Source organism: Notamacropus eugenii, chromosome 2 (genome assembly GCF_028372415.1).
Source record: "Notamacropus eugenii isolate mMacEug1 chromosome 2, mMacEug1.pri_v2, whole genome shotgun sequence".
In the NCBI taxonomy this organism is placed as follows: Eukaryota; Metazoa; Chordata; class Mammalia; order Diprotodontia; family Macropodidae; genus Notamacropus; species Notamacropus eugenii.
This window is the reverse complement of record NC_092873.1, coordinates 509,682,817-509,705,675: the sequence shown is the minus strand read 5'-3', so window position 1 is coordinate 509,705,675 and position 22,859 is coordinate 509,682,817. Positions and strand designations below refer to the sequence as shown.

The 22,859-nt window shown below is 48.5% G+C and overlaps 1 protein-coding gene across 9 annotated transcripts in view; it reads left to right on the top strand.

The window, feature by feature from the left end:
• The window catches only part of BEND5 (BEN domain containing 5), a 906,797-nt gene that overhangs the window by 737,835 nt on the left and 146,103 nt on the right, over positions 1–22,859 (top strand). For 4 of the 9 annotated variants that reach the window (XM_072649371.1, XM_072649374.1, XM_072649376.1 and 1 more), the window contains 2 exons: positions 10,313–10,446; positions 14,519–14,906. The exons of 1 other annotated variant lie outside the window; for it this stretch is intronic. In XM_072649371.1, the coding sequence (XP_072505472.1) occupies positions 10,313–10,446; positions 14,519–14,906 (522 nt within the window). Of the gene's footprint in view, positions 1–4,144; positions 4,276–4,386; positions 4,430–6,687; positions 6,743–10,312; positions 10,447–14,518; positions 14,907–22,859 lie in introns of those variants that run through there. 4 more of the 9 variants (XM_072649381.1, XM_072649380.1, XM_072649375.1 and 1 more) reach the window with 3 other exon arrangements.

Genomic DNA, 22,859 nt, shown 5'->3' with positions numbered 1-22,859 from the left:
AGAGGGAAACTGAGGCCCAGAAAAGGGAAAGTCTGTGATTGAAGTCATGCTGCAAGTCTATTTCTTCTCATTCCTGTGTCTTCATTCTTGTCCCATGGTGCTCCCTGGCATGCCCTTTTGCAATCTTCTCCCCACCTGTTAGGACGGTAGCATTCCTCAGCCTGGTCACACCTGTGGTCCAGGGTTGCCATAGTATTTTGAATAGCTGCCTTCTTAGGTATAGGCTGCCTCCTAAAAAGAGATAGAGGTGAAACGAAAATAATGTGGAGGTACCAAGTGGGGAAAAAAATAGTCCTACAAGCATCCTACGGAAACCAGATTTGTAAGATGCTGTGATCTGGTTCTGTATAAAGCAGATCTGGAGAATAGTCAGGGGCTCATGTCTGAAAGGCATCAATGAATTGGGACTCCAAAGCCTGGCAGTTTTGTGTTCTGTGCAACGTGTGTGTGTGTGTGTGTGTGTGTGTGTGTGTGTGAGTGTGTGACAGAGAGAAAAGAGAGAGAGACCTGGAGGGAAGAGGGAGGGGGATGGAGAAAGGGAAAGAGAGAGACAGAGATAGAAAGAGGGAGAGACATTGAGAAATTGCCCACTTTCTCCCAAGATTTGCTGTCACCATGTTCAGCAAAACCTGAGGAGAGACTTTTTTACTCCTTGCTCCAATCTTTGGGGGAGTCAGGGCCCACCATTTTTTAGGGTAGAAGCCTTGGTTTTCTACCAAGACATTTCATCTGTTTGTTCAACTCTAATTAACTGGTTCCTTTTTCCTTTGGGGCCCTTTCCCTGGTTATAGACTGGCTTGAAATCCCCTAAAAGACTTAGAGATTCTTCCTAGAGCTGCTGTAGCATTTTCCCTTCTTAAAGCCCAAGTGGGAGTGGGTATTGGGCAAGCTGGGCAGCATCACTCCTAGAAGAAGTCACACTGATATGGGCTGCAGCTGCCACCTCGACCAAGTCACTTCTCCCTGGGCCTCAGTTTCCTGTCCAGAAGGGCATTTGGCTGAACAGTCTTGAAAACCTTCCCTGTTCTAAGACCCTCCCAGCTCTGCCGCTGTCTCTTCTTTCTTCCTCAGTCCTTCTGGTGTTCTGTGATTCTGTGATTTGGGGGGATGCTTTGCTAGTTATCTCTTGACGCTACCCCTTCCTCTCCCTCCCCCCCCCCCCCACCTTGGCCATCTTCTCCACTAAAACACTAATCTGTTGGGTCAGAGACGGCTTTCTTTCTGTGCCCTGAGGAGATGCTATGTGAAAGGCAAGCTTTGACTTCCTTATGTCTGAATCAGCCATGATAGTTAATCTTTCTCTTCTGACACCCAAAGGGAGGCTGCAGCTGAGGTTCAGAGAGGCTTTGTGGTGCCTCTGGAGAGCATCCTGCTTCCTGAAGGCTCCCTCCAAGCCCATCACCCAGGGAGCCTTCAGGTCAGCCAGTCCAGGCACTCATGAGTGCACTGTGACCCAAAGAGTGCAGCGAGTGAGTCACGAGGCCCAGAACACTGAGCCCTCTGAAGAGCCTTTGGCAATCAGCAGGGCACAGAGTCCCAGGGCAGAATTGAGGGAGGGACCCTTTCCCAACCTTTCTAAAAGCCCTCCACCCTTTCTCTGTCAGGCCCCATTTCCCTGGGTCAACTTTCCCCAAAGAGCCTGGGCTCATCTGCGTTTTGTTAGCAGCCATGTATTCCATAGCCTGGTCCCTTTTTTGGACAGAGCTTGAAGCAGCCAGGGCCTAGGAATAGGGGAGGCCACCCATTGTTAGCCCTCCTCCTGTGAGCCACACCACGTGGCAGAGATGGAAGGGTCACTGGCTGTCATCCAGGCCAGCCCCCCTCTTGAAGATGGGGAAACCAGAACTGCAGAGTCACGTGCTCAAGGTGGAGCCAGGCCTCTGGTTCCAGGTCAGGCACATTTCTAACACCCATCTGCTAGTTATGAGCACAGACCAAAAAACTTCGCTGCAGAGCCATGCCATCGCCTGCATCCATGTAAAAGACCAAAAAAAGCCAGCAGCCTCCTCTGTCAGTCCTTCAGCTGCAAAAGCTCAGAACTTTGGAGGAGGTTTCTTTCCAAGCCCCTTTCTTCTTTCTTGGATAACTTCAGTTTGTTCCGTGTTCTCGGCCCATCTTGGCATCTTTGGTCCAAACAGAGTGATGGCAAGAGAAATGCTTTGGCAAGCACCCAGGATTAGCAGGGAGGCAGAGGGCTGGCCAGGATTGCTAGATGTCATCAGTGAGGGAGCCTGCCAAGGGGGTTGGGGGGAGGAGGCGGCAAAGCTAAGAGTTTCAGTTTTGACATGTTTTAGCTGATATACACTGGAGCAAAGAGAGGAGCTTGTGGGGGCCACCCCCATACCTCCAGAGCACAAGAGAACATTAACCATGTCAGTCCCATCTACAGGGTTACACAGCCCCCAGAGGTCACTGAGACTATAGGCCAGAGTTGGCAGAGGTCATCCTAGACCAGCTTTGAACAAGTCACAGCTGGACACATAGGTGGACACCTATTAATGCAGGATGCAGTATCCTCAGTTTCCAGAGAAGGGAATGGACTCATCCATGAGTTAGTGCCTCCAGAGAGGCCAGACTGCTCCTCAATAGATGTGACTTTCTCAGCTCCAAGGCCTCTCCACTTTTCATTTCAGTTCTCAGCTCCCTCCATCTCTGATGGTCTCTGTTCTAAGGCCTCTCCCGCCTCTGACATTCTGTGTTCTTTGTTCTAAGAGCCCTCCCAGCTCTGATATTCCATGTTCTAAGGCCTCTCTATCCTGTGGGCCCACCCAGCTCTGACATTCTGTGTTCTAAGGAGTTTTCCACCATGGACATTCATTTCTCTGTCCTAAGGCCTCTCCCAGCTGGACTTTTTTCTCCTCCTCCCTCTTCATTCTTGACCTCTCCCTCTGCTCTGTTGTCTCCTGGTTCTTCTGTCAGCTGTCTCATCATGTCCCCTGCAGGCTCATCATCTCTGTAGCCCCCTCTAACGGCGGATGCCTCTCAGGCCTCTGTCCTGGGCCTTCCCCTTTTCTAACTCTTGGTGATCTCACAAACTCCCCTGAATTCCATTCTCAGCTCTGAAACCTCTAAATCCAGCCCTTCCCTCTCTCCTGAGCCCTAGCATCTTCACTGCATAGTCTGGACCCCCAATTAAAACTCCTCTTTCCCCCTCTTCTGCATGTCCCTCTTCCTTTGACAGCCCCGTTCTGCTGCCAGGCCCGGCCCTCCCCTCCTGTGTTTGCTGCTCCATCCTGTTATTTCTCCCTCCACAATATCCCCAGAGTCTCCCTTGTTGCTCATCCCTTGCCTGGGTTATTGCTGTCTCCCCATTGGCCTCCATGTCTCCACTCTTCTCTCTCTCCAATCCATCCTCCTTCTCCCAGTTCCTGATCTGACCATGTCCCTCCTCTACTCAAGAAGCTGCAGTGACTCCCCATGTCCCTTAGGATTAAGTACAAACTCATGTATATGGCATTGAAAGTCCTTCCCAGTCTGAACTGCAGTCTCACGACCTCTTCAGGGTGATAATAGATCTCACTCCAACTCTGGCCTGTGACCCACTGGCTGTGGTTTGCAAGGGTGGTCCCACTGCCATAATGGAATGCTTCTCCTGCCCCTGGGGACTCCTAGCTCCTTTCAAGGTTTAGCTTGTATCCCATCTCCCTCAGGAAGGCTCCCATGATTATCCTGGTAGTGCCTCTCCTCCCTCCCCCCACTTCCCCCAGGGCATCTCTACTAAGATGTTTCCCCTTTAAAGATAAGGATGGCTTCACTTTCCCTGATAGTATCCACAAATGTTTGTTGATTGACTGATTGATTTTAACTATCAGTGCCCTCCCCTCCAGACTTTCATTTTCAAGGAGACTCCTGGAACATGCAAGGTACCCTTCTTTTTCCTGGACACTGAGGATCTTTCCATTGTTTGCAGATTCTTCTAGTATACTTGGGCGAGATCAGCAGGCCCCTTGAAATTGGGAGACCAAACTTATGTGGTCTGGGCAAGTCATGTGACTTTTCTGACCTTCTTTCCTCATTCATGTGAGCTGATCGGACACCTCTTTGTGACCCTGAACAAGTCACTTAACTTTTCTGAGGCTCAGTTTACTCATCTGAAAAATGGAGATAGCATGCCTCCTAACACTACCTGTTTGACACTACACAGCCACTTGTTGAGGTCCAGTCCAGTGTTGGTGGGCTCCTGTGGGACCTTGAGAGCATTTGGATTTTTTTGCCCCCACCATGCCTGGGGGTCATTGCTTAGCCAGGCTTGGCACTTACAGAAGATCTCCCCAGGTAAGTAGCTCTTTGCACTTTTCCTAGCAGAAGCTTATTGAGTTTCTGAGCGTAGACTTGATGGAGAATGCCCACCTCAAGGCCCACTTCTCCTCTCTCCCCACCCCACAGGTGAAAACAAAGTGCTCCAGTAGGATCCAGCCTCAGCTCCAAGGCAAGAACTTGTCCTCTGCCCAATATGCAGGCAGCTGCCCTGCTGGGCTATTTTGAACTCTTGGTGGACTTGGGTGACCTGGAGGGTTCGGGTGTCTGCCAGAGGCCCCTCTTCACACAGAGCTTAGTTAAACCTTGGAAGCCATAAAGATAGAGTCTTTCCTAGTGCAAGCCTGGTTTGGAACAGAGACCTGACTCCTGTAAGACGAATTAAGTCTATTAAGGAGCTTTCCAGGGGCCACTGGGTAAATCCATCATCCTGGTCAGTGAGAGAATCCTAGAATGTTGGAGGTGTCAGAGTCCTTAGATCTGAGAACAGAGAATATCGTAACAGAGAATGTTAAGGATCTTAGGACTTAGAGGATATCTCATCTGGGAGGCGCCATAGGGTAGGGGAATGTTGGAGCTGGGAGGACCTTGGAACAGGGAATGTCCGTGATTAGAGTTGGAAAAAAAGGGGGAAGCAAATTGTGAGACTCCCTAAGGACCAGAGTACAGGGGCGGGTCACCTAGAATGAATTCACAGACTCAGGCATTCTTGAAGTCAAAGTGGTAAAGATTTATTGTTATGCTTTTCAGCAGGCAAGAGTTCTTAGGGAGCCTGCAACCTTAGAGGGGTGCAGTTAAAGTTTATATAGGATGTTCTATAGTAAAACATGTCCCAAATATGCTAACTAAATGATTCAGGGAGGGATTAGGGAGTGGTTAGTTCTTAAAGGAACATGCACTTTTAGTATCTACTGTACAGGTATTTTACCCAGAGTTTGTCAGGAAACAGCCCAAAGGAGGGGGCTATGTGGAGGTGTGGTTTTAGGCTTGAAACCTCATTAAGTCAGCTAATGGTCAGGACAGACTAAGTCATACCCAAGCTGCTCCTAATCAGTGTCTTGTTAGACAAGATAAATGTGAGGGAGGATACATGTGTCTCAGTCTAGGATGCGTATGATTGGTCAGTGAGTACTTTATAACCCAGGACACAGCCAGCTCAACCAGTATACAGCTGGTTCAAACTAATAAATTCTGTAGGTGCAGCTGGCTACTGTAGCAGGAAGGGAGATCTAACGCAGGCTGGCCTTGGGCTGGGGAGAAACTGCCTGGGATAGTGTTTTGAGGCTAAGAAGAAATGTGAGTTTAGAATTCGGGTCCAAGCACAGGCACCTAAGCACCCCATTATCAGGACTGGGAGGGAACTTAGAACAGGGAATGTCAGGGCTGGGAGGAGCCTGAGGACAAGGGATGTCAGGGCTGGGAGAGCCTTGGAACAGAGAATGTAGGGACTGGGAGGGGACTTAGAACATAGAGTATCAGAACTGGATGGTACCTTAGAAAAAGGAGTGTCAGAGATGGCGGGGGTGGGAGTTCCTTATTGTCCTTCCAGTCCCAACCCATTGTTTTATAGATGGAGAAGCCAAGTCCCAGGGAAGAAAAGTTAATGTGTTATGGAATCTTGAGAGTTTGGGGGGACCTCATGGGATATAGCTCAACCTTCACTTTCTTACTGCAACATCCCCTCCCTGACAAATGGTCATCTTCTTGAAGATTTCTAGGAATGGGGAGCTTACTACCTTTCAAGATTTTTCCTCATGTAGAATGACATCTCCCTCCCTCCATTGTCCACCCCCCATCACTCCACGACATGCTGTTTGGGGCCTTTAAGGTTCTAGATGACAGCTGTCACATTCCCTTCCTTCCTGTTTTCACCTTCTCTCTAAGTCTTATCTTCAGGCTAAACATCCCCATATTTTTCAGTGTATCCTACAGTGCCGATTTCATGCTCTCAAGAAGTCACTCGGTGATCCTTTGATTAATACCATTTCCCTGATGAAGAGACTGAAACTAGCAAGTGGTTGAATCAGAGCAGGCCCCCCCAGTCTGGACCCTTTAAATCCAACCTCCTTTGTCCACTTTGTCTAACAGTCCACTCTGTGTTTGGGGGTGGCCTCCCATCCACTGAGGGCTTCAGGCAGAGGCTGAATGGCCAGCAGTTTGGGATGGACCAAAAGACACTGGGAAATCCTTCCTGCCCACAGAAGCTGTGGCTGACACTTCTCCAATCCACTTGGGTTTGGATCTGTTCCCTAGAATAGCCAGGCTGGGAGTTTTGCCATCCTTAACTCCCCTAGCTCCCTCTCTGGGAAGACCCTGCTTTTGGCAGAATTGCTCAGGCCCAAGGTCAAGATTGTGTTGATCCACCCCATCCTTGTTTAGAGGTCAGAGATACCTTGGGGACTTCATAGTCCATCTCTCTCATTTTTCAAGGGAGGAAACTGAAGCGCAGAGAAGGGAAGGTCTTCGCCCCAGACCCCTGGCAAAGGTGAGATTCGGACTCAGGGCTTCTGGTCCCCATCTGGTATGCTTCCTGACCTTTGGTGCTCTGAGCTGGCTGGTGAAGACTGCAGACACTCAGTGCCCTATAAGGCAGGCCTAACCAGGGGCATAGGAAGGGCTTCCCTTCTCCTGAACATGCTCAGAAGCAATTTCTCTAATCACATTGCACTTACAAACACCGACTGGGACCTAGAAATAAAAAAGTCAGTGCAGTCAGTGGCTGCTTACTCACCTGGCTTTCTCCATGACCAGGGGCTTCAAGGCTCCCAGTCTGGCTTCCAGGGTCTGCCTTGGTAACACCATCATCTGCTTTGCTATGCTAACCTCAGGGCTCTGCTTAACTGTGCTGGCAGGAACAGGGACATCCTAACACTTAACACCATCCTCTGCTCTGGGGAAGAAATAGGACAGGAAGACATGATCTGTCATTGACCAGTGGCCTTTGGGGGATCTTGGGCCTTCCCAGCTGAGGATAGACATGTCTGTCCTCCCAGGCTGGGGTCAGGGAGCTGCTGCAGGGGGATGTGAAGAGTGATGATCAGAGTCACTGGCACTGCCTCTGTCTTTGTAGCCACTGGCCTGTGCTTGGTAAACTCAGAGTCTGGTAGAAGAACCAGGAAGGCTTCGAGTCTAGACGGTCTGTGCCTGGGGTGGGTGGGTAGCAGGGCTGGACCAGATGACCTGAATTGCTAGGATTCTGGGGTGAAGATCTGGAAGGGGTCCTCTCATTCTACACATGAAGATTGAGCCCCAGGGAATGAATGAAAGAAAAAGCATTTATTTGCCTCTTACTGAATGCCAAGCACTGTGCCAGATGCCAGGGATACAAAAGCAAAGTTGATCCCTCCCCACAAGGAGCTGACATACTAACGCAGGACTCCTTTCCCTTTGTGAAGTCAGCCTGGGAAAGCCCATGGGCCTTTAGCAAAGTTTTGTTTTTAAATATGCAAAATAAAATGCACAGGATTGCAAAGGAAACCAGTAGTATTGAACTACTATTACAAACTAAGTTCACGTCTTCCAGATGAAGGCCCTCTGTTGTCTAGGTAGAGACAACATCCCCGGGCAGCCCTCGAGTGGCCAGGGAGACTCGTTTGGGTTGGCAGAATCACAGAGATGGGGACTGGGACCACAGGCCAGTAGATCCACCCTTCTCAAGAGCAATGGCAAGACAGAGTGATGGAGGTACCCAAGTGTCCCAGGTCAGGACTGATACCTCCTGCCCCACCCCATTTGACTATTGTGCACCGATCCTCTGGCCAAGAGAGGAGGGAGCTGGCCGTGTTTCTCTCATCTAACAGCAACAGCTAGAGTAATAGTAGTAGTCCTTGCCAAAGATTCACAAATACCTCATTGTTTGACTCTCCCAGCATCCCCTGGGAGGGAGATGTGACCGTGGGATCAGCCCCATGTTAGAGGAAGAGCCTAAGGCTCAGAGATCTTAGGTGACTTGCCCAGGGTAACATAGTCAGGAGGCATCCAAAGACGCACATGAAACCTCTACGGCCAGGGCTTCACCTACTGCTGCTTCTCCTGTCCCTGCCTCAGTTTCTTCACGTGCTAAGTGCCTGGCCTCTCAATGTCCTCCTAATGAGAGGGCTGACATTTGAACCCAAGACCTCATGCTCTGAACATTTCCCTGCAAACCCTCAGCCCTTGCCCTGATCTCTGTTAATTTATAGCAGTTTTGCATAATTCTGTTGATTTGTTTATTTTTAGGTCTAGAAAAGAGAGAGAAAAAAAGAACTGGAACAGCTTTAAACATTTTTATTTTTTGCTTGTTTTAAAGAAAGACCAGAAACTTTCCCTTGATTGAGGCCTAAGATGTTGGCGCCTCCCTGTCCTCCTTGGCCCCCTCTCCTTATAGACACCCAAAGCTTCTTGCAGATGCTGACAGGGCCTGCTGTTGCTGCTGCAACCTTAGAGTGGAGATATTTGCGGATTGATCTTGAGGAGGGAGGAGGAAGGTTCATGTCTTAGGTCAAGGTCTTAGGCCTGTCCTTTGCCAGCATCAGGGCTAGAAATGCTAAAAGAAACAGTACAGCTTCCTGGAATACTCACGTGCCAAGCCTAGAGTCAAGAGACCTGGGTTCAGATTGACTAGCTTGGTGACTCTGAGCAAATCTCTATCTTCAGGCCTCAGTTTCTTCTCTAAAATGGAAGTAATGAGTCATGTGCAGGCTGCTGATGGGGCTGTTAGGATGAGAGAGCTATATAGATACTAAAGCCCCCAATAGAGGGATCTATTGTTTTAGTCTCTGGCCCCTGCCAGGGCCCTGTCCCTAAGACTCCAGGAGTGACATCCACAGCCAGCCCACTAATGTGTCCACAGATCCAGCCTCCCCCCAGAGTTTGTTCTTCCCTCCCCCCCCTCCTTCCCTCTTTCTCTCTCCCTCCTTCCCTTTCTCCCTCCCTCCCTCCTCTCCTCTCCTTTCCTTTTCTTCTCTCTCCCTCTTACCTTTCCCTCTCTCTTCCTCCCCTCCTTTCTCTCCTTCCTCTCTCTCTCCTTCCCCTCCTTTCCCTCTCTCAATCTTCCTTTCTCTCTTGCTCTCCCTCCTCTCTCTCTCCCTCCCCTCCTTTCTCTCTCTCTCCTTCCTCTCTCATTCTTCTCCTTTCTCTCTCTTTCTCCCTCCTTTCCTTTCTGTCATTCCCTCCTCACCTTCCTTTACTCCCTCTGTCCCCCTCAACATCCAGTGTGGAAGAGTTGTTTCTGTCCACTAAGCATGTCTTCACCTCACAGATGGTTCTCCCCAGTATAGAAACAGGTGCCCAGGGTGCAGTAGGGTTTACCTCCATTTCTAAGGCTATTGCAGGTCCCCTGACCACATAGATTGTGATCCATCCAGGGGACCAGCTCTAAGCAAAGCAGACATCTTTAAGTGAATCAGAGTTTGAGCCTAGGGAAACCATGGCTCAGAGCTGAACTTTGGAAGTCTTGGCCTTTTGTGTCTTCAAAATATCTGACTTAGATGGCGCTTATTCCTCCATGATCTTCATTCTCTAATGAGATGTGGAAATTCAGGAGAACAGGGATTCATCCAACATGGTATCAGAAGAGATGCACCCCAAAATCGCATCCACCAAAACACCATACACCCCCAAACATAATACCTTCCCCAGCACGACCTTTGTTTTGCCTTTGAGCTGGTTGAATGCCAAATGCTCCTTTCTAGGTCATGTTGGGAAATGCATTTGGAATACATCAGTTGGGGAACCTTTGAGGAAGAAGAGAAGGAGGAATCCAGTTCCTATGATCTCATTTTGAGATCCTTCAGGATGCCCTTGTCAGGGTCCCTGAGCTCAGCACACGGCATCATGGAGAGGGTCCTAGCCTGAGTGCCTTGGTGGTGCCATGGCTCTTTGTGTGACTTTGGGCATGTTCCTGGCTCTCCCAGAGATTCCTGGCTTCTCAGACATCTCGTAATTCCATGAGGAAGCTTTCTCATTTTTAACTGGTCTTGCCAGAAGCATTAGCCAGCACTTGGGATGCTTGGGCACCTGAAGGGCATCTCTCTACCTGTGTAACTCACCTTGTTCTTTTCGTCTACGTTTTCAGAGGACAAAACTGACCTTGAAAATAGTGTCATGCAGAAGAAAATCAAAATCCCCAAACTTTCCCTCAATCACATAGAAGATGAGGAGGAGGTCCGAGACTATGGCGATGACGATGGGGAGTTTAGACACAGTAAGGTATCGCCTTCTTTCCTGTCTTGGGAAGGGCTTGAGGCCTTTGGGAAGTAGTTGTAGCTTAAGAATTCTCCAGGTCAGCTTGTATGAAATGAAGCAGGATCAATGTCAAGTCCTACACCGGGGTTCAAAAAATCAGCTGCCCAAGGCCAGGCTTGAGGAGACATGGCGAGCCAGCAGATGTAGATAAGATCTGGGGCTTTGAGTAGATGGCAGCCTTTCGATGAGTCTACAGCTCAATATAGCAACCAAAACACTGGGTGTTTACTGCAGGTCTTGGGCTGCTGTAGGAGGGAGATAGTGTCCAGAGGAGGAACAGGGGCAGACCCAAGACCCTCCCAGCTCACCCTGCACACAGTTGGCTCAACGAGTCCAGTCCTGGGCACCAAAGCTTAAGAAGGACATTGAAGAATTGGAAAGTGACCAGTGTGTTGTGTACTATCGTAGGGACTGTGGGAGGCAGTGGGCACAGTAAGCTTAAAGAAGAAACAGCATAGGAGATCATGCGATAGAAGGATTAGCTTTGTTCTGCTTGACCCCCAGTGAAAGAACTGGCAACAGCCAGAGGGGTGGAGGAAGAACTTTCATCTCCATCCAAAGTGGCATGGGGGTCCCTGTGAAGGTTCTGTGACTGGCACCCCGTGGGGAGGGGTCTTCAAGCAAACACTGGAGGGCACGTGTTCAGTACACAGTCATGAGCTGGACTGGATGCTCCATCCTGCCTCTTGTGGAGTCCCTGCCCATCTCTGGTTTCCACTGTACAATAAGGGGCCAGACTCAACTGATTTCCAGGGGCTGTTCTGGATCCATGGGCCTGATCAGAAGACAGGGAATTGATGAATCGGATGAGATTGGAAAGGTGGGGGTATTTGGGGACCCCCCCAAAGACCAGAGTACAGGAGAGGGTCATCCAGAATGAATTCACAGGCTCAAGCATTTTTGAGGTCAAGGTGGCAAAAGTTTATTGTTATGCTTTTCAGTGGGCAAGAGTTCTTAGAGTACCTGCGATTTAAAAGAGGGTACAGTTTATACAGGATATTCTATAGTAAAACATGTGCCAAATATGCTAATCAAGTGCTTCAGGGTGGGATTAGGGAATGGTTAAGGAGTTGTGTTTGTCCTTCTTTTCTGAAGAGGACTTGCAATTGGCTTTGATTTGAGTGAGGAAGGGTTGTGCCAGGTCACCAGCCTCACTTTCTCCTCCAGTACCATCTGGATCCAATGATCAGATATTTATCAGGATGACTGGAGATGACCCAGGATGTAATGGGAGACCCTGGCCCTTTTAGGCTAAGGCCTTTTCAGATTCTCACTTGGAGTGAGGTAACACCTGTTCAGTCAATAGGCTGCTTTAAGAAGTCAAGGAAAAAAAAAAAAAAAAGAAGTGAGTCAAAGGATGGCTCTTTAATTAGAAAAAAGAAAAAATCAAGCTGGGAGGGGAAGACCCTCAAGTTCACTCTTCCAAAGAGAAACAGTTACCATTGACATTCACTGTAAGCCAGGAGGACCCAAAATACAGCCATTAAATGAAGCTTGGGCAGAAAACTGTTATGAGCTTCAGGGCGAACTGGTTTAAGGTTTTGTGGAAAGATGGAACGAAAGAAGGAAGGAAGGAAGGAAGGAAGGAAGGAAGGAAGGAAGGAAGGAAGGAAGGAAGGAAGGAAGGAAGGAAGGAAGGAAAGAAGGAAGGAAGGAAGGAAGGAAGGAAGGAAAAAAATAAATATATTAAGGAGTGGTCAGTTCTTGAAGGAACATGCACTTTTAGTTTCTACTGCTCAGGCATTTTACCTAGAGTTCACTGGGAAATAACCCAAGGTGGGGATACAGGAAGGTGTGGTTTTAGGCCTGCTTCACTAAGTCAGCTAATGGTTAGAGCTGACTGAGAAATACCCAGGCTGTTCTCATCAATGCTTTGTTTTGACAAGATAAATGTCAGGCGTATACCCACATCCAAGTCCAGGATGCATATGATAGGTCAGTGAGTACTAAATATCTTTATGAGCCAGGACACAGCCAGTTCAAACTAATAACTTCTGTAGGTGCAGCTGGCTACTGTAGCAGGAAGGGAGGTGAAGGTTTTGGTGGGGCAGGCTGTCCTTGATCTGGGGATCAACTGCCAGGGGCGGTGTTTTGAGGCTAGAGAGAATTGTGATTTTGGAATTAGGGTCCAAGCACAGGCACCCAAGCACCCTGTCAGTTCCTTCTGTATTCCTTCAGTCAGGGATTCTGAATGCTTTCTCATGTCAGTCCTATGAGCTAGGCCTTTCAAGTATATTGTTCCTACTTTAGACATGAGGAAACTGAGTTTCCTCGGGTCACAGAGTTGACAGGTGCTGTGGCGGGAAGGGCCTTGGGAACCTTCTCATCCAAAGCCCTCCTTTTATAGTGGACGAAATGGACTGAGACAGGGAAATGGGCTTGCTCTCCCATTCATACAGCGAGGAAGTAGTGGTGTCAGAATTAGAACCCAGGTCCCTCACTCTGGCAGAGGCAGATCCTTGGCAGGAGCCGAGTGATGGCCCGGGCCCCTGCTGGCTCTGAAGGGTTTGGCTGCGTTGTGGTGGGTGTGTGCCAGCCCACTGCTCTAACCTTCCCTCTGTAAACTGCTTTATGAGTTTGTTCAACAAGAGTTGGTATCATAAAGCTGTGAGCCCCGAGGCAGTGGCAGGCCTGGGAGCCTATGGCCAGCCCTGCACTGCAGCAGCTGTGGTGGCCACCAATGACATCCCCTCCTGCCGGGTGGACCCCTGTGTTCCAGGAGCTGGGTGGAGGGGCAGGGCTCAGCCCAACTCTACCCCTTCCTGGCTGGGGCCTCTGGGGCTCCTAGAAAGATCAAGCACTGGGTAGGAGTCATGGAGCTGGGGAGGTCAGCCAGGGGCCAACCTTGATCCTGGGGTTATCTTCAAGGGCTCTCTTGGCTGAGACATTTAAAGCAGACAGTGTCAGAGCTGGGAGGGGCCTAAGACTCTAGAACACAATGTCAGAATGTGCTCTTCTGTTTTAAGGGCATTCCCAGCCCTGACATCCCCTGTCCTCAGGCCCCTCCCAGCTCTGTCTGACATTCTTTGGTTCTGTTTAACTCTTGGGACATAAAGAACAGAAGTCTCCAGATGGGCTTGGAAAGGCCCAAGGCTAAGGCAGTTACCAGAGCATTTCTGTTGAGCTCTGATGCACAAGGGACCTCAGCAGTCAGGGCTCTGTCTCTATTGGGTTGTATGGGCTTTGGGGCTGGGGCTGAGGGAGGGGGTGGGGCCCTGCCTCTCTTTGTATCCCCCATGCTCAGGCAAGTGCATGGAATTCTGTAGGTACTTACTAAATTATGGCCAAGTCAAAAGTGTGGGGTTCTCTGCCTGGACCCTCCTGGGTGTTTGGAATGTCCTCCTCCTTGGGTGAATGGCTAGATCTGCTTCCTCGTAGCCGGCCCTGTCTTACCCACCTCACTCCTTTGCACCTCATTTTGTCCTCTGGGGCCGAGCAGAGTGAGTCCAGGCTCTGGCCCAAGCCATGAGCTGCTTGATGACCAGATCATGTTCCCCCAAAGTCTGCTCTAGGAGGGGCATCCCCAGAGCCTTTCCCAGTGCCTTTCATGGCATTGTCTCCAGCCCCCTCTGCCCACTGTGGTCCAGAGCAGACTCTGGCCAGGCAGCGGGGGATAGGATGGTTGCCTCCCTCCCTCTGGACAGATAGCATCCCTGAACCTTGAGACTTGCATACTACACTGAGCTCCTTCGCCATTCCTGAAATCTCAAGTCAGATGCTCCTCCTCAGACCCTGGGGCACATTGGGTCAGTGCCTCTCAGGGGCATTTACATGAAATGGGGTATATTGGTGCTCTCTGTGTTGGTGCCCCCGCATTTCCAAGACTCTGAGCTCCCTCAGGGTGAGATCCCCATGCTCTGTATTCAACAGGCACTTCCTGTTGGTGGTTTTGCTCAGTCCCAGGACTTTTTCACCCCTCCCCCACCCACCCTTCCTCTATCCCTAGTGCTCCCTCTTCTCTCTTTGTGCAGTTGACTTTTTGAGCCCACATGCAGGAGTTGACATTGACCTCTGTTTCCTCTGTTGTCACCCCCAGAGACAAGAGGGGCGGAAGCAAAGTGAGTCAGGTGCCCACAAGAGCATCGAGGCCGTGGTGGCTCGCCTCGAGAAACAGAACGGGCTGAGCCTGGTGGGCAGTGGCAGCCCTGAGGACATCTTTGTGGACTCCTCCAAGGGCGTGGATGGCATGGACAATATGGATGATGCCATGGTACCCCGGGCCCTGTATGAGGAGCTGCTCAGGAGCTACCAGCAGCAGCAGGAGGAGATGCGCCATATCCAGCAGGAACTGGAGCGGACTCGCAGACAGCTCGTGCAGCAGGCCAAGAAGCTCAAGGAATGTGGGACGCTGGTGTCAGAGATGAAGGAACTCCGGGACCTGAATCGCCGGCTCCAGGATGTGCTGCTACTGCGGCTGGGCAGTGGTAAGTGCTGGCCATGCTGGTGGGGTGGGTAGAGAGGGGCTCAAAGGAGGAAACTCACCCTTGTCTGGTGGAACTCCTGTAGAATGAGGCTGCTGAGCGAGATCCACAGCATGTCTGAGCTGCCTGACTGGAGCCAGGGCCAGAGCATCTGTCTGCCTCTTTGCTGCCTCCTGTTTTCACTGGTGGCTTTATCCAGAAGCCACAGAGGGTGTGCTTTCCATAGAACTCCAGCTCAGCTAGACAGCCACCATCTTGGGTGACAGAATGAGCATCCAAAAAGTCCTTGAAGGGCAGCCACTTTGAATGAAGATGAGGTTACATTGTATCTGACTAAATGTAAAGCTTTACTCTGTGGGTTCAAAAAATCAATTCTCCAGTATGAGATGGAAGGACCTTGGCCAGGCAGCAGTTTGTTGGAGAGGGCATTCGTGGGGAGGGGGCTCAGGATTTGCCAGCAATGTGCTTGTTAGCTCAAGAAGTTCGTGGGATAGAGGCTCCCCATTCAGAGCTGGGAACTGTCCTCATCTTTGTCCCTGGTCAGACAGACCCTGCCTAGAGGACTGGGCTTAGTTTGAGGGTTGCCAGATGAGGATGACCGGGATGGTCCAGGGCTGCAAGGCCAGGTGCCAGGTGGAAGAACAAGGGCCAGTCTTTGAAAGGCTGAGAGCAGCGGAGGGAGGCCCAGGGAAGCTGAGATCAGATCCTCTTACAAAAGCTCAGAAGTCTGGCCCTTGCTGCTGGTATAACCATGGGTACATCACTTCCCTCTCTGGGCCTCAGTTTCCTCTCCTGTAAAAGGGGAATGATGATCATGGCTGTGCCCGCCTTAGATCTGGGTGGCTTTTTCCTCTGGAAAGCCCTTGGTAGGTATGGGGAAAGCAGGGGTATGGGAGCTTCTGTTCCCAGGCCAGTAGCGCCTGAGGGTGCTGAGGACAAGCCCTGAATCCCTGTGTCTGACCCCAGAAGGAAGGGCTCCTTTCTCTTCAGGATCCTGGTCTCCAAAGGCAGAGGCACAGATCTCCATGAATGTGGTGATCTTGGCTTGCCCCAGTTGGGGGCTTGGGCCCAGCAAGCCTGTGCAGCTGTCTGCCTTGAGCTGATTATGTGATGGGGGCCAACTCCCTCACCTCTCTGTATCCTCACCTGTAAAATGGCCGTGATAAGGTGCTAAAGTCATCAGGTGTGACTATTACGATTTGTTTGGTCCTTTCTAGGACCTGATCAGATTGATGAGGGAAAGGGGCACAGAGAGGTGATATGGCCTGCCCAAGGTTACCTGACTTCCCCTGCCCCAGCAGCAGCACTGAGCCTAGGAGCCGGTAATTTGTAACCCAGCAGATGTCCCAGTGTTCCAGGCTGCCTCCCTAACCCGCCCCACTCATCTCCCACAGGCTGAGATTCACAGGGTTGTCAATCTCAATGGCTCTTAGAGATCATTTTGTTCAAAGAGTTTGAAACCATTTTTGTGTCTTCGACCCCCACCCCTACCCCTAAGTCTGCTGAAGCTTAGGGACCCTCTCTCAGAACAAAACAGAATGTGTAGGATTAGAAAGGAAACTAAAGAGAGTGAAATGCAGTTGTCCACATACAAAAGAAACCAGTTCACAGACATGGGTTCAGAACTTCTGAACTCTGAACTCTGGTTCAGCCTGCTTGGTTTCCTTTGCCCCAGCAGAGGCTCTGGCTACAGAACCCAGAGTTAGAGCCTGACTCTGGACCAGCAGAGAAATCTGTTAGAAACCTCCAGAGCTTCCACAGGAATGATTGTCCATACCAGACTTTTTAATCTGAGGGGAAGAAGAGGAGGAGAGATTGGACCTCTTCTGCTTGGCTCCCCAGGACAGAGCTAGGACTGGTGGATGGAGGAAGACATTGCTTGCAATTGAAGCCATCCCAGAGTGGACAGGGCTGCCTTAGAAGGTGGTGAGTGCCCATCGCTAAGGCACGGATCACTGGCCCAAGGGAGTTGGGGTAGCTGCTCCTTGAGGACAATCCCAACTGAGACTGAGGGAATTGATTTCTGAATCAGTGCTGCTGAGGGGAGGGAAGGAGATCGTTTGGCCCTAGGAATCCAGGGCTGCCACTGTTGGCTGCTCCTAGCTGGAGGTATTTGCAGAACATGGATTTTTGATCGTTTTTTTTTGTTGTTTTTTTTTTTTTCTGGGAACCCACTCCAAGATGAACCTTGTGACTTAAGGAGAATCTGGGTTGTCCTTAGTCAGAGTTGAATTTAAGCCTTTAAGAAGCCTCTTTGGAAGCCACAGAAGCGCTGGCTTGACAGAGGTGAGGAATTTCCATCCCCAAACAAGCAGCCTTTGGCCATCGCAGGCACACCAGCCTGCTGGAATAGGGCATGGTTTTTGTTGTTTTCCTACAACCATTTGCCTAGAAAAAATTGCCCCTGCAGCCTGAGCACCAGCCCTGTGCAGAGAATAGACTGGGAATCCTGGCCTCTGGGGCTGCCATGGAAGAGCAGTTCAGTCAGCTCCAGCAAACATCTATTAAGCATCTTTTGTTGTTCAGTCATTTCAGCCGTGTGACTCCCATATGGAGTTTTCTTGGCAGAGAGACTGTAGTGGTCTGTCTTTCCTTCTGCAGCTCATTTTACAGATGAGGAAACTAAGGCAAACAGGGTTAAGGCACTTGCCCAGGGTCGAATGGTATTTGAGATCAAATTTGAACCCAGGTCCTCCTGACTCAAAGACCTCCGCTCTATCCACTATACCACCTAGCTTCCCCTTAAAATAACATTTTTAAATCCTTTAAATAAAATGCTTGGGATTGTAAAGGAAACCAATCAGATGGAGATAGTTATTTAAGTCTTTTAAAAAGTCCAAGTCCATGGCACTCTGAGATCTGTCCATGGCCCCAGGTTAGACATGTGGCCTGTGGACACCAGGGCCAAAGCACTGGTGACCCAGGTGACCCTCACAGAGTCTTCTTCATCCTCTGTAAAGTGAGGAGGTTAGAACAAATGAAGGGTTCTAACTTGTCTGTGCTCTTGGACTCCCCAGCAACCCTGAGAGGTTGGTAAGAAAGCCAGTGAACCTGCAAGCATTTATTCAGGACGTACTGTGTTCATTTACGAAGTGCTTACTGAGCTCCAGAGGTTACGAAGAAACCAGATCTTTCCCTCAGGGAACTTTTAGTCTAATGGGACAATATCACACAACTAAGGTAAACACGATACAGACAGGATACATTAGAGACCACCAGGGCAGGGAAGATACTTTCTAGGGCTTCTTAACCTGAGGTCAGGGAACATTTTAAAAAAAATATCCCAGTAGCTGCATTTCCCTATTCCTCATTTCCTGCGTTATTTTAGGTATTTAGCTTTATACATTTAAAAGCCTTCTGAGAAGAGGTGTCCAGGTTTTACCCAGCTACCCCAGGTGTGGTCCAGGACACAGAAAAAGCTAAGATCCCCTGTGTAGTGTGCTCCCAGTTCCACATCATGAAAGGTCCTGCTCCACCTCTTCAGAGGTTCTTTAAAGGCACAGCTCTTGAATTAATTCTCTGTCCCCTTCTCCAGTAATAATAACCAGGCTCACAGACCCCTGGCTTGTCATCATGCAGAGCTCCTGATGAGGTTCAGGAAAGATGGAAGAACCTCAAGACTGGAGTTCCCTGTGAGGACTCAAGCAATCTTGAGGTCAAGATGGTAAAGATTTATTGTTATGCTTTTCAGTGTGCAAGAGTTCTTAGGGAACCCGCAACCTTAGAGAGGTGCAGTTAAAGTTTATATAGGATATTCTATAGTAAGATTTGCCAAACATGCTACCTAGGTGATTCAGGATAGGATTAGGGAGTGGTTGGTTCTTAAAACAACATGTACTTTTAGTATCTACTTTGCAGGTATTTTACCCAGAGTTCATTGGGAAATAGCCCAAGGTTTGGGGGGTGGGCTATATGAAGGTGTGGTTTTAGGCCTGAAAAGTCACTAAGTCAACTAACAATCAGGACCAACTCAGGAATACCAGGTTGCTCTCATCAATGTCTTGTTAGACAAGATAAAGGTAACACAGTATACATGTGTCTAAGTCTAGGATGCATGTGATTGGTCAGTGAGTAGTAAATGTCATTATGACCCAGGACACAGCCAGTTCAGCCAGTACACAGCTGGTTCAAACTAATGAATTCTGTAGGTGCAGCTGGCCACTATAGCAGGAAGGGAGATCTAGGGCAAGCTGTCCTTGGGCTGGAGAGGAACTGCCTGGGATAGTGTTTTGAGACTAGAGAGAAATGTGTTGGGTTTTTTTTTAATTTATTTATTTTAATTTTCAACATTCATTTCCATAAGATTTTGAGTTCCAAATTTTTTCCCCATCTCTCCTCTCCCCCACCCAAGACCCCATGCATTCTGAATATCCCTTCCCCCAATCTGCCCTCTGTTCTGTCATACCCCTTCCTTCCCTTATCCCCATATTCTCTCTTTTCTTGTAGGGTAAGATAGATTTCTGTTCCCCATTGCCTGTATTTCTTCTTTTCCAGTTGCATGCAAAAACAATTCTCAGCATTTGTTCCTAAAACTTTGAGTTCCAACTTCTCTCCCTTACCTCCCCACCCATCCGCACTTTGAAGGTAAGCAATTCAATATAGGCTGTACATGCGTAGTTATGCAAAAGACTTCCATAATAGTCATGTTGTGAAAGACTAGCTATATTTCCCTCCATCCTTTCCTGTACTCCATTTATTCTATTGTTTCTTTGGACTCCTTGTCCCTCCCCAAAAGTGTTTACTGTTAATTACTCCTTCTTCCTATTTACCCTCCCCCTCCAATGTCCCACTTATCTCCTTCTCCCCTACTTTCCTGTAGTGTAAGATAGATTTTCATACCAAATTGAGTGTTCATGTTATTCCCTCCTTAAGCCAAATGTGAAGAGAGTAAGCTTCACTTTTTCCCTCTCAGCTCCCCCCTTTTTCTTCCATTGAAAAAGCTTTTTCTTGCCTCTTTTATGAAAGATAATTTGCCCCATTCCATTTCTCCCCTTCTCCTCCCATTATGTTCCTCTCTCACTCCTTAATTTTACTTTTTTAGATATCATCCCTTCCTATTCAACTCACCCTGTCTATATGTATATAATCCCTCCTACTACCCAAATACTGAGAGAAGTCTCAAGAGTTACAAATATTATCTTTCCATGTAAACAGTTCAACTTTAGTAAGTCCCTTATGATTTCTCTTTCCTGTTTACCTTTTCATGCTTCTCTTGATTCTTGTGTTTGAGAGTCACATTTTCTATTCAGCTCTGGTCTTTTCATCAAGAATGCTTGAAAGTCCTCTATTTCATTGAATGACCACTTTTCCCCTGAATTATTATACTTAGTTTTTCTGAGTAGGTAATTCTTAGTTTTAATCCTATTTCCTTTGACTTCTGGAATATCATATTCCAAGCCCTTTGATCCCTTAATGTAGAAGCTGCTGTATCCTGTGTTATCCTGATTGTATTTCCACAATACTCAAATTGTTTCTTTCTGACTGCTTATAATATTTTCTCCTTGACCTTGGAATTCTGGAATCTGGTTACAATATTCCTAGGAGTTTTTCTTTTTGGATCTCTTTCAGGAAGTGGTCAGTGAATTCTTTCAATATTTATTTTACCCTCTTGTTCTAGAATATCAGGGCAGTTTCCCTTGATAATTTCATGAAAGATGCTGTCTAGGCTGTTTTTTATTTATCATGACTTTCAGGTAGCCCCATAATTTTTAAATTGTCTCTCCTGGATCTATTTTCCAGGTCAGTTGTTTTTCCAATGAGATATTTCATATTGTCTTCAATTTTTTCATTATTTTGATTTTGTTTTTTAATTTCTTGGTTTCTCACAAAGTCATTAGCTTCCATCTGTTCCATTCTAATTTTTAAAGATCTATTTTCTTCAGTGAACTTTTGAACCTCCTTTTCCATTTGGCTAATTCTGCTTTTTAAAGGATTTTTCTCCTCATTGGCTTTTTGGACCTCTTTTGCCATTTGGGTTAGTCTATTTTTAAAGGTGTCATTTTCTTCAGCATTTTTTTGGGTCTCCTTTAGCAAGCTGTTGACTCACTTTTCATGATTTTCTTGCATCACTCTCATTTCTCTTCCCTTACTTCTCTTACTTGATTTTCAAAATCTTTTTTGAGCTGTTCCATGGCCTGAGACCATTGCATATTTTTTGGAGGTTTTGGATGCAGAAGCCTTGACTTTTATGTCTTCCTCTAATGGTATGCTTCGTTCCTCCTCATCCTAAAGGATGGAAGAAAATAGCTTTTCACCAAGAAAGTAACTTTCTATAGAATTATTTTTTCACCTTTTTTGGGCAATTTCCCAGCCAGTTACTTGACTTTTGAGTCCTTTGTCAAGTGGAGGTTATACTCTAGGGACCTGTAGGCTCTCAGTTCCTCCAAGGTGGTACAGTCAAGGGAGAGGACTTTACTCCTCTCCTGGCCTGTGCTCTAGTCTGAGAGCAACCACAAGCACTCTTTTCTGCCCAGGATCTATGAGAAGGATTCCCTCTCCAAATCTTCCACCAGCTCTACCTTGCCAGTGCGCCTTCTCACCTCGGGACCACCACTCAGGGCTGAGATCCAGATCAACAGCTCAGTTCCCCCCAGAGTCTTTAGGCCGAGGGCTCCAAAATGGACACTGTGCCACAGTGACTTTCACTGCCCTGGGCCCGAGATTAGGGCTGGACCCTGCTCCCTTCTCACCCAGGTGAAAGAGCTTTCTCACTGACCTTTGAAGCTGTCTTTGGCATTTTGAGGGTGAGAAATCTTGGAACTGCAGCTGCTGCCCCAGATTCCACCTGCTCCAGCTCTGTCTGAGCCGCAGTATGGCCAAGGTTGGGCTGTACTCTGCTACATGCCTGGTGAGATAGACCTTTCCTGTTGGCCTTCTAGGCTGTCTTGGACTGGAAATCTTTTTTCTTCTGTTGTTTTGTGGCTTCTACTCCTCTAGAATTTGTTTAGAGTCATTTTGTACAGGTTATTTTATGGAGTTTGGGCGTAGAGCTAAGAGTAGGTCCATTCTCCTACTCTACCATCTTGGCTCTCCCCCCGCTCAAGAAATGTGTTTTTTAAAGAGAAATGTGATTTGAGAACTGGGGTCTAAGCAGAGGCACCCAGGCACCCCATCACTTTTCTTTGGAAGTAACATAAGGCTTGTTGCAGTCAGACCTGTGGGTCACCTCGGCCACCTTAGAGAAGGTGGGCAAGAGACCAGAAGTGAAGAGCTGGCCCAGTCTCTCCAGGAGGGGCTGGAGACCCTCTCCAGCCTCTGTTCAATCAAACTTCCATCCTACCTGTTGTGTGCTGGGCAGCTTCACAGCAGATCAGCAGAGACTGGTTAAACAGGAGCAGGCCAGGCCCCTTGACAGAAGGTCCTAACTTGACTTGGGTGCTCAAAGCCAGGCTCAGCCCTGCTCGTTAACTGATAGTCAGAGGCATGACCCTGAATTCTTAAGAATGGTTAAATTTGGTTCTTTGGTCTTAAGAAAGCAGCAGCTTAGATGAGAAACTCATTCCCTGTATCACACCAAGACTATTCATGTCCTTCCCCAAAGCCTTCAGTACTGGGATGGACACAGAAGTGGAGACAAGTACAGACAAGGAGTATAAAGTGCTAAGAGATCCCAAAATGGAGAGATTCTGCAGTGTAGGACCCTCCTGGATGGCAGTCAAGGTGTTAAGGAGCCAAAAGATCTCTCTCAGCTTGTGGGGAAATCTTGGAGAACCTCCTGGAGCAGGTGATATCAGGTCCTCATTTGAAAGGACTTGGAGGGAGGTTATCATCGACTGCAGGGAGGGGTAAGGCAGGACTAATGGTGATGGTGTGAGATCACAGGCAAGGAGGGTCAAGTCAGGGTGGGAGGTCAAAGCACAGCCAGATCTCAGTCAAGCAGGAGATGCTCTCTCTAGAGATGATAGATGTGTTGGGGAGGAGGGATGAGAGGGAACAAGAAGACTTCCTAGAAGGGGT